We start from the raw sequence: 9945 nt of genomic DNA, 5'->3' as shown, positions 1-9945 counted from the left end.
AAATATTTGTACGAATAAACAGGTAATATTATTTTGTCTAAAGACGTTGATTGATTTGTAACTCATAATAAAGATAAAAATAATTGTGCACATGTGTGTTTATTTTTCAATGATCTTGTTTCATTATTAATTTAATAATTTGTTAAATATATACCTCCAACCAATGTTTCTTTTAAATTTGTAAAGATTTTATATATCCATCTGCAATGTAAGTACTTTAAAATTTTACAGTCGACGAAATCGCGGGTAACTTCTCCTGAGACCCATGCACTTTTCTCTATCGATGAAGAGCGCGTCTGTTTCGGACTTCAAATCGCTTTCCAGATTAGACCTTGTGCGTAAGAGTTGTTGATATTGTGCCTCACACTGTTGCAATATCAAATTCATATCGTATCTCATTTTATTGATATCCTTCACCTCTTTAATTTTCCTGTAAAACGTCCAAGTATTATCGTTTTAGTAATCGTATGTATAAATGATTCTAGCAAACCTGAATTGGGCATGATCCTTGCATAATTCAGCTTCCGGACAGTACATTCTGGTCTCTGGTCGCTTGTTTGCAACTTTCAGTTTTTTATCGGCGATGGTCTTTTGTATTAGTTTCATATTCTTTTCGATGTCCAAGATTTCTTCTTGTATCTAAAAAATCCAATATAGATCGAACTTAACTACACATAAGAATGATATAAATATCTAAAGATTTTATATAATCTTTCTTTAGTCGATGTCTTTTGTATTATTTGAAATGCTAATAAAAATCCGCGTAATCTTATTGTAAATCTTAATTTCTTGTGCTACTACCTTATGCAAATGTGTTTGTAGTTTTTCCTTTGTTTCCAATATTTCAATAACTCTTTTGTCCAGCGCCTCATTAGTGTTTTCCCAAGCTTCATATATCTTGTAGCTCACAGCACTTATAGCACTATCGATATCGCTTCGTAATTGACATGATTTCACACGTTCTGCCTCTGATTTCTTTACTACATTGTTTGCTATTTCCGCCCAAGATTCGATCTCGGTGATACTATAAAAGGATAATTGGGAAAGAAATGAAGCGTATAAAGATGAATAGATTTTCTTTAAATATATATAGTTAGATATAAGTATTAGTTTTTATCTAAAAATCATATCTCGTTTAACAGACTAAATATGAAATGAATATCGAATAATATAATGAAATTTCATCTTTTGTTTTTTTTTGCTTTTTTTAAATCAAATACTACACTCCGTTTACGAGTAGAAAATTTTTAATAAGCACCTAGGAGCGTATTTTTCTATTTCATTATAATATTGTAAATCTCGACTAAAATCATTTATCTGGTGACACACATCGATTCCTAATGCTGTTTTTTTGTTCCGTATATTTATTTGCAGCTGATGCTGCATCGCTCGATTATTTGTCAACTGAAAGATGCGATAGAATGAGCTTTTCAAGATTAGCGTCATGTATTACTCGCAAGCATACGACATACCTGATTGATACATTTATTTGTGAGCTGTTCTAATTTCTTCTCACAATTTCTTACCGTTTCAATTTCTTTCAGCAGAGTACTTTCAACTTCATCATGAACTAAATCAGCATCTATCAATATTAATTGATGTGTAAATCCTTTAGAAGTTACAATTTTATAGGAACTCAACTCTCATTCGAGGATATATGTTTTTATATCGATTATTTATTTTCAATTGATACATCTATTATATTCCAATATAAAGCGAAGTACCTTCTCTCGACTCTCGGTGATAAAGACATTCTTGCGCGATATGTAGCTGCCGCTCGATATTCTGAATCGTAATTTGCAGATCGTGACGACACTCCTGCATTTTATCATCTTCGGTGATTAACTTCTCCAACTCCGACGCTATTTCGTTCCACCAAGAAGTAATCCTCTCTTCAAGTTTTCGGCTGTTCTCTATTTGTTTCTTTTGTACCATTTCGTCAGCTTCTCTGAGATAAATAATTATAACACAGCAACACAGTATACTTTTTGTATGGAAGTATTGTCCGATTACATATAATTTATTATAATTTATTAATATAATATATAATATGTAATTATAATATAATTAAATTGAAATTTGTCTTTAATTTGAAAAACAAATTTCAATTCAAAATTTTTTATTTAAAAAATACAGAGACATTAAATCGAAGAAAAATTAATGTTAAAAAACCTGTAAACAATTTTTTATTTAATTTAAAAATAGATACATTAAGTATCGAACTTTGAAGATGTCGCCTACTTTATTAATCGTTCACTGTCCTTGCGTAATTTTTCGGAATAACACAGATTCACATCCGCTTCATTGTAGAGTCTGATTTGATTCTGCTTCCAATCATACAGAGTGTATCGCATATTAAGCGCAGCACGTGCCGCGTGCGAAGGACTACGATCGAAACCAGTTACTAAATTCGGAAATTTTAAAGGTTTCGTCGTCATTCCATGTGGTATACGACAAGCGCCCATCATCAGATTCGTTATTGGTTGTGCAAATCTATGTAGAATAGATTATCCTCTTTTTTTTAATAAGAAAAACATTTTTGTCAAAATTTTCTTTGTTAAAACGATGACATATCTTTTTGAAATTAAATTTATTTTGTATTGTATATGTAAACTATGTTATAATATTTTAGTAACTATCACAAGAGAAATGTTACTAAATTATTAATTTTTAATGCTGTTAGTAATTTAGATAAATTTTAAATTATTTTTAAGTAATCTAATTATATTGAATAATAAAAAACCAAATATATATATATATATATACATAGACAATAAGATAAATATCTATACTAATCATATTTAATTGTTCAAAAATCACAGTTTTTTATGAAAAATAGTGTAAAATATTTACTAATTAAAAAATTGGAGATATATGCGTTTTTAATTTTTGGAAAGATAAAAAGTTGCCTACAAAGGAGCCGTTTCTAGGATTTTGTACCCCAATGTAGGATGCCAAGGATGAGATCTTAAGGTTTTGTGAAATTCTTCAGTTCTAACCGAAACTGGAAGATCAGCAGCTTGTTCCATACATGATAGAACACCGATTGTATTCCATGGTTGGAGTTGCTAGAAGGAATAGATACATAATTAACTAATATAATAATAAATAAATAATGTGTATGTTATGTATAAAACAATTCAGTTGACGCAAAATCACAAGTCGTTCCTCGAATAAATTTTGTATTTTCGTTGTTGAGTAAAAGTAAGCAAGTTTTCATTTATTAATCATCTTTTATGTCTAATTGATATAAGTGGAAAATCATATAAATTAAAATACTATATATACTTAGTGATATTTACAGAATATATAACGGTTTCGGTCCTCTTCTCGCTTTTAATGTTAGCCATAATCATTAACAATAATTTTCGTAATTTTTTTTATGTTCAAAGAGAAAATATACAAACAGATACAATTTCTCTCAAAAGACATACATGCATAACTACTCTGAAATGATCGCTAAATCAAAATTCACAATTTCAAAACGCTATCCTGAAATAATTGCTAAACATTAAACGTTAACATTACACATTACAGCAAGTATTACCCAGATAGCACTGACATTTTAAAAATGTATTAAAAATACACGTATATTGGACGTTTCGTACGTATTTAAAATATCCAGACATTAAAATCTCAGATATCTTTAGGACGTTTTAAAGATGTCCAGCGTTACTTTCTTGGACATCCGAAAAATGTCCATTTTAAGGATTATGAACAGACTAAAATTGGATCTGTTTCGAACATTGAACGTGTTTTTAAAAATAGGTAGGTGTAAGTAGAGTATTGCTCATTTTTAATGCAAATTGAAGTTATATAACTTGTTAGCAACTTATTAATCGCTTATTAATTGAAATATTGTAACTGCTACTAACAAAATTAAGTTCCTAATATAGCATTATAATCAAACTTTAATAGAAAAAGAACAAATTCAATTTAGTAACTTTTATTATATTAAGTTTTTTATTTTGTTTTTATTATACGTATTATTATATTAATTATATAAAATAAAGTTTTTATTATACGTAAGTCTTGTATTATAGAGTATAGAGTACATACAACAATGTCTTCAAAAAATTTTTTAAAATTTATTATTATTATTATTATTATTGTTAGATTCTATATAGAAGATGAGTAAGAACAGTTTTCGAAGGACGAAGAGAGGGATTTTTCTTATAACTTTCATTAATATTCTTTTATCTTACGAGATAGCTTGCGATAAGCGTGTAGCGTTCTTTCAAAATCCGGAAACATATCGACCACGTGACGCGCATCATATGATCACGAGGTGGTAGTCAGGTGCTTCGGAGTACCTTCTGCTCTTGTTAGTGTGGTGCTCTCTCGATCTGTGCATTTAGTTTGACTCGCTCCAAATTCAGCTTTACGATGACAGGTAGTGCGAGAAAAGCGAGCCCGCTCCACGCACCGCTCTTCGTGCTCATCATCGCCTGTCAATTCGCGTTTTCCCATGCCGGTACGCCTGTCGTGATATGGTGCTCGCACAACGAATCGTCCGATTACAATTCGCCGTTGAAAATTGCACGCTCGAATCCGCGACAGAAACTGTCGTCGGAGGAATTCGAGGAGATTCTGTCACAGTCGGACGTGACGGAACCAACGATCGTCGTCGCCGAGGAATTGTGCGTCGAGGATCTGAAAAATAACAAGGTTAGAAAAGAACTTTCATTGCTTGTCAATTCGCATTTCTTCTTGACTGTAGTTTCCTGTAAATCTGTTCCATAAAAAAGAGTATATATTATTTATTTTTAGAGATTATGAGATAAAATTGTTGTACGAATGTTATAGGTACTGTCAATCGCCACCAATGGCTCGAGATTATATTATTTTCCGCGTGTTCTCAAACCGAACACGATTTTTGAAAAAATTTATAGCGACAAACGGATAAGAACGATAGAGGACATAAACGATGATCATGAGTTAAATATGATCTTGAAGGACACCGATTCAAGCGAGTGCATAGCGCTTACAGGAAAGCAATGCCGTTACAGTCAAACTGAACGCATAAAAAGAGAAGCTGCTGAAAACAATACTGCAGAGTTTAAGATAAAAACAGACAAAGTTCTGTTTTATTCCAGTAAATCACTGTATTTCGAGGTAAAATAGTTGTTGAATTTAATATTATACAAGTAATCCTGTAATATAAATTTCAGAAAACATTAGGGAATCTTTTTTTTTAGAATTTTTATACATTAAAAGCAATAAAAAAACAAACAATTTACCAAAAATACTAAGAGAAACATTGATATCAATGAAAACAGAAATATATTAATAAAACTTACATAGATAAAATAAGTCTTTTCATTGCAGGCACCTGGAAACCCCCAAAAAGCTTTAGAACTTCCTGCATCCAAAGTAATTGGAGCATCAACTCATGAGAAAAACGATACATTGATTTTAACCATCAAGTTTTCCAACATTGAGGTCATTGACAATCTGATGCTCGATTTCTTCTTTCCGATTAAAAGCATGGGCTACTACACATTGGATAAGATCAATTATGATATAAACGGCAAAAACGGCGTTCTTTTAACCAAGCGGGACATTTATTTCCCAAAAACGTTTTCTTATCACTGTTCATTGCACACCATCTTTGCTAACGATACCGTGCGCTTAAATATCACCGATATGCAAGTCCAAGTCAATCATAAGAATGCGACGTTCAGCGATGCATACGATTGTGTTGGTTTTACTAGTATACCGATTTGGACGGGAATATTCGTAACCGCGATACTGGCCTTAATTATGATATGGGCACTCACTATGATCATGGATATCCGGACAATGGACAGATTCGATGATCCTAAAGGAAAAACTATCACAATCTCTTCTGCGGAGTAGAGATAATAATAAAGGAGACTTTTCTGCGTAATGCGATTGTAAGTATTACTCGTATGAAATCTATTATAGTACAGATAATATCAAGTCATAGTATTTCGTGTCAATTGTTCGCAATTACAATTGTATTTTGAACAATTAATTCCCTGATTTGAATGTCATATTGTTAGAAACAAGATCCTATCGAAAGAGTAGTAATGATAATGCTACTCCCATTACAAAGAATTTTATTCGATGTATAAATATCATTCTGTTGTATGATATCTTTACCTTAATTTTGATATTTATATCGTTCAATATTTGCGTGTTTGTTGTTTGTATGATATAATGATTATGAAATTCTTGTTGCATTTAGTATATACTATACCTAGAGAAAAACTTATATATATATATATATATAAAATTATTTGAATATATATATGAATTAAGATGTACACAATGTACACCATATATACCAAATACAGACACAAACAAGAAATGTAAAATGCTAAAGCGTAAATCATCAATAGAAAAAAAAATTTTGTGTAACCATATGTATCCGTAGTTGTGTGCAATATCATTGATTATTCATTTGTACAGTGCATTGCAATATTTATCATCTTTGAGAAAAGTGACAAAAACAGATCATAAACTAAAAGCTGTTATACAATAGACAGATAAAATTTTAGCCAAGGAAGCGCTTTCAGAAAATGGTACTCATGCTTGTATAAGCGGCTTACTTATTAATAAGAATTTGTAAAAATATGTAATATATAAGTTACAATATATATATATATATAATCTTTAATATAATGTATCAGAAAGATATATACAGAATATAAACATCGTGTAAAAATGAGATTCGTGATATTCTTTGACAATTCATTCACAGACTGGAATATCGATACCATGAATTATCATAAATACCATGGAATACGGTAATAAGATCACAGGATGCGTAGGATCTAATATTATAGATTGAAACGGCGGTAGGTCTCCATTCGGCTGCAGCTTCAATACTTCGCCGTTCAACTTTATCTCGCTGCAAAAAAATGAAATAGTAATTCTTATTTTTAGATTTACATTGATTTTCATCTTCTCTTTGATAAAGCGTTTAACGTTTTAATTAAATATTGCCGTTTAAATTTTGGTTTACAATATAATAATTTCTATACAGTATATATAATTTTTTCATATCAAGAAATTAAAGTTCAGAGAATTATGTATAGATACATGTTTAATTATAAAAAAAATTAAATTTTTTCTTTGTTTTACATACCTTGATTGAAGATTGTCGGCAGTCAAAGAGTAAAAGAATATCTTTACAATTTTACCAGAGTGTACAAATAATTCTGGAATATTTATATGAACCGCGGTCTTGTCTATATTCATTCCATAAATTGTGACAGCCGGCATTCTGGCGATCTGAGCTTGTTTCGGCGTGCAATGCGCGTAAAGTCGCACGTAACCGAAATTGTCAGACGTGAGCAATTTCAGTACTTTCTCCGATACAAATTGCTTATAAAAGACGCTGACCCACCAATCGGGATTTGGCGTAAGGTTCTGTGATACCATAGCGTAATCTCCACCGAATAATGACTGTCTAATGACGACGTTCAATCCCGCGCTAGCACTGTAGCCCAATTTATCCAACCACAGAAATCCGGCTACGAATCTGTCGGATAATTCGGGCGCTCCTCCTCCATATGCAGTGCTGGTTTCCGCTGTCAATTATATATTTTTTATATTTTTTATTAAATTTAACTTTTCACTAATCGCAATGCGATTGCGATTAAAAAAAAAAAAGAAATAAAACAAAGCACGTTTGCTACAGTTTTAAAAATAATTACATGTTTAAAAACGATAAATACATATATATGTATAATTATTGGAGTATAAATATAATGGGAAATTGTTCTCTGAAAATTGAATTAACAGAAATAAGATTATATATCCAGAGAGAACTTCTTTCTCAATTCTAATGTAAAATACATACACAGCCACATAGAAACACTTTTCCCTGATGCAACAATGAATTCCTCCATGGATTCGATTTGTGCCGGTAACCAATTAAATATGAGAGGATTCACAAAGTCTTTAACTATAGCTTCTCGCCCATTCAGATAATACTGATGCCAAGTGATATAATTCACAGTACTGCTTTGACTTCTTAAAAATATCTCAGCGTATTCTTCTCCCATATGACTCTGTTCTCCGACATGATTCACTTCCGGTCCGACGAGGATGCTATCGGCGTACCCAGCCTCGTCTAACAATTGCCTCAAACGATCATAATTCTTTGCGAGTTCGTTTGCGGAGATCGTCATGTTGAATACATGTTTAAAAGAATTCGGTTCTGAAGATGTTCAGAATAAATAATCCGAAATTTTACACATTATTGTAATTATACAAAGTTTTTTTTACATATACCAATTCTTTCCCTTTGTTATATTTACTTACCATTTCCTAATTGCCAATCTAATTCCATGGCATGATTCTTAGCAAAGGTGATAATCTTTTGCGCATTAGTGTCATTCCAAGATCCATCTGGATTTCTGAGTAACACATTCAGATCAAAGATCATTCGCAACTTGGACTTTACTGCAAAATTGTAGACAGTGAGCAAGTCTGTACCAGAAATGGTAAAATTGCTGATATCTTGGCCATCCACAGGACTGAGAATCTCCTCAGATGAGCTTTGCACAATCTGAATTATGAAATACATTAAGATAATGATAAATTAAGATTCCAAATGGATTTATAGTAATTAATATATGTGACTTGGGAAATAGATAAAATAGGTAAATAGAATTTCTCTCAATATTATATTAATAACACATAAGATTATTTTATATTACAAGAAGAGAAACCAACCTGATTCAGATCAAATATCAGACAATCTGCAGACGTTCCACCCACTCTAACATAAGCGGGGCTCAAATGACGGCCCAAGTTGATAAATTTCTCCTGTCTGATGGGCAATTCGTTCATTCTTCGAAGTAAGGACGTGTCGAGACCAAACGATAAAAACTTGTCAGAAACTGTGTGTAGGAGAGATTGCCGGCGGTCCAAGTGCAATACATATGTACGGATTGTTGGAATATACGCATTAGGATTCCATAACGACAGTATCAACAATGTCGAACATAGACCCAATGCAGTGCAACAAAGAATGAAGCGGATTGTCGAGTCTGCAATAGAAAAAAATAGACAATTTGTCAACAAGAAAAAAACATACCTGTAAAGAACGAAAAAACTATATGTAAATATGAATGCTTTAAAAATGTACTAATATTAATAACGTATAAAACAGATATACAAATCAATAAATAAATTTATAACTTGAGAATCGCATACGGATACAAATTATAAATCAAAATATAATCACGTGACCGGAAATTTCCCGGCAAAGATAGCAGCAGCACCGTTCGCCTTAACGGCGATAAGAGAGGATAATTCGCACATAAGAGAGGATGATTCGCGTTAATTGAGAAAGAGAAGACAGTTGCGAGAAAATGCCCGTTTCAGGTTTTAGATCAAAGCGAGATTTAAATCGAGGCGGGCAAGGCAGAAAATCATGATGTTTGTTCCATGCATTTTCTCGATACGTATTACGAATTGTAACTCACTGCTTTGTACATGGGTATTGTTCAGATTCTGATACTGATTCTTGTCCCAATTATTGCTCGCGAAGTAGTTCATCGTGGTCGAAGAAGTTTCCCCAGGTTTCCCCGGGTTAGTCGGACCGACGTCGCAAATGTCACACGTCAAACCGTCAAATGCGCATCGCCGCCTTTGCGCATCAGCGAACAATTGACAAATCGAAGAATCGGAACTTCCGCCTCGCGTCGAAATAAAGCGATTGAGGTGAACATGACAAAAAAAAGAGAGAGAGAGAGATAGAGATGATTCTATAATCGTATGATCTTATTTTTCATACAAAAAAAAAAGAATATAAATACTAATAAAATAATTTGCTATATATGAAAACTAAAATGAATTAATATCGTGGATTGAGAAAAAAATCTTGATAATTTTTTGAAAATTATAGACTTAGTTTTTTTTTTTTTAAATAATTAACGATAATTCAGTAAAATAATACAAAGAATC

At 31.9% G+C, this 9945-nt stretch overlaps 3 protein-coding genes across 3 annotated transcripts; 1 reads left to right on the top strand and 2 right to left on the bottom strand.

The window, feature by feature from the left end:
* Positions 1 to 143: 143 nt before the first annotated feature.
* Positions 144 to 3350, bottom strand: LOC138935168 (tektin-3). Its single transcript, XM_070299595.1, has 9 exons — positions 3303 to 3350; positions 2914 to 3068; positions 2242 to 2493; positions 1725 to 1948; positions 1473 to 1582; positions 1259 to 1404; positions 802 to 1024; positions 491 to 639; positions 144 to 430 (listed from the first exon to the last, which is right to left on the bottom strand). Exons 1-9 carry the CDS (start codon positions 3348 to 3350, stop codon positions 226 to 228), a joined length of 1512 nt encoding a protein of 503 aa, XP_070155696.1. The 3' UTR covers positions 144 to 225.
* Positions 3351 to 4287: 937 nt separating this feature from the next.
* Positions 4288 to 6702, top strand: LOC138934467 (uncharacterized). Its single transcript, XM_070298229.1, has 3 exons — positions 4288 to 4668; positions 4807 to 5115; positions 5329 to 6702. The coding sequence occupies exons 1-3, from the start codon at positions 4387 to 4389 to the stop codon at positions 5857 to 5859; spliced, it is 1122 nt and encodes a 373-aa protein (XP_070154330.1). The 5' UTR covers positions 4288 to 4386; the 3' UTR covers positions 5860 to 6702.
* On the bottom strand, positions 6379 to 9675 carry LOC138934466 (heparanase). The gene is made up of 6 exons (XM_070298228.1): positions 9465 to 9675; positions 8710 to 9026; positions 8296 to 8542; positions 7832 to 8191; positions 7115 to 7559; positions 6379 to 6877 (listed from the first exon to the last, which is right to left on the bottom strand). Exons 1-6 carry the CDS (start codon positions 9535 to 9537, stop codon positions 6718 to 6720), a joined length of 1602 nt encoding a protein of 533 aa, XP_070154329.1. The 5' UTR covers positions 9538 to 9675; the 3' UTR covers positions 6379 to 6717.
* Positions 9676 to 9945: the final 270 nt, after the last annotated feature.

This window comes from Polyergus mexicanus, unplaced genomic scaffold (assembly GCF_030449975.1).
Source record: "Polyergus mexicanus isolate NDT 795.1 unplaced genomic scaffold, iyPolMexi1.0 SCAF_7, whole genome shotgun sequence".
NCBI classification, from domain to species: Eukaryota; Metazoa; Arthropoda; class Insecta; order Hymenoptera; family Formicidae; genus Polyergus; species Polyergus mexicanus.
This window is presented reverse-complemented; position numbering and strand designations above follow the sequence as displayed.

Coding starts and splice junctions, on each gene's coding strand:
- LOC138934466 (XM_070298228.1), bottom strand. CDS start 9,537: ATGAACTACTTCGCGAGCAATAATTGGGACAAGAATCAGTATCAGAAT. Junction 9,027..9,464: donor CAATACCCATGTACAAAGCA/GTGAGTTACAAT, acceptor TTTCTATTGCAG/ACTCGACAATCCGCTTCATT. Junction 7,560..7,831: donor AAGTGTTTCTATGTGGCTGT/GTATGTATTTTA, acceptor TATAATTGACAG/CGGAAACCAGCACTGCATAT.
- LOC138934467 (XM_070298229.1), top strand. CDS start 4,387: ATGACAGGTAGTGCGAGAAAAGCGAGCCCGCTCCACGCACCGCTCTTC. Junction 4,669..4,806: donor AGGATCTGAAAAATAACAAG/GTTAGAAAAGAA, acceptor CGAATGTTATAG/GTACTGTCAATCGCCACCAA. Junction 5,116..5,328: donor GTAAATCACTGTATTTCGAG/GTAAAATAGTTG, acceptor TTTTCATTGCAG/GCACCTGGAAACCCCCAAAA.
- LOC138935168 (XM_070299595.1), bottom strand. CDS start 3,350: ATGGCTAACATTAAAAGCGAGAAGAGGACCGAAACCGTTATATATTCT. Junction 1,949..2,241: donor GACAGTGAACGATTAATAAA/GTAGGCGACATC, acceptor TATTTATCTCAG/AGAAGCTGACGAAATGGTAC. Junction 640..801: donor TACAAACACATTTGCATAAG/GTAGTAGCACAA, acceptor TGGATTTTTTAG/ATACAAGAAGAAATCTTGGA.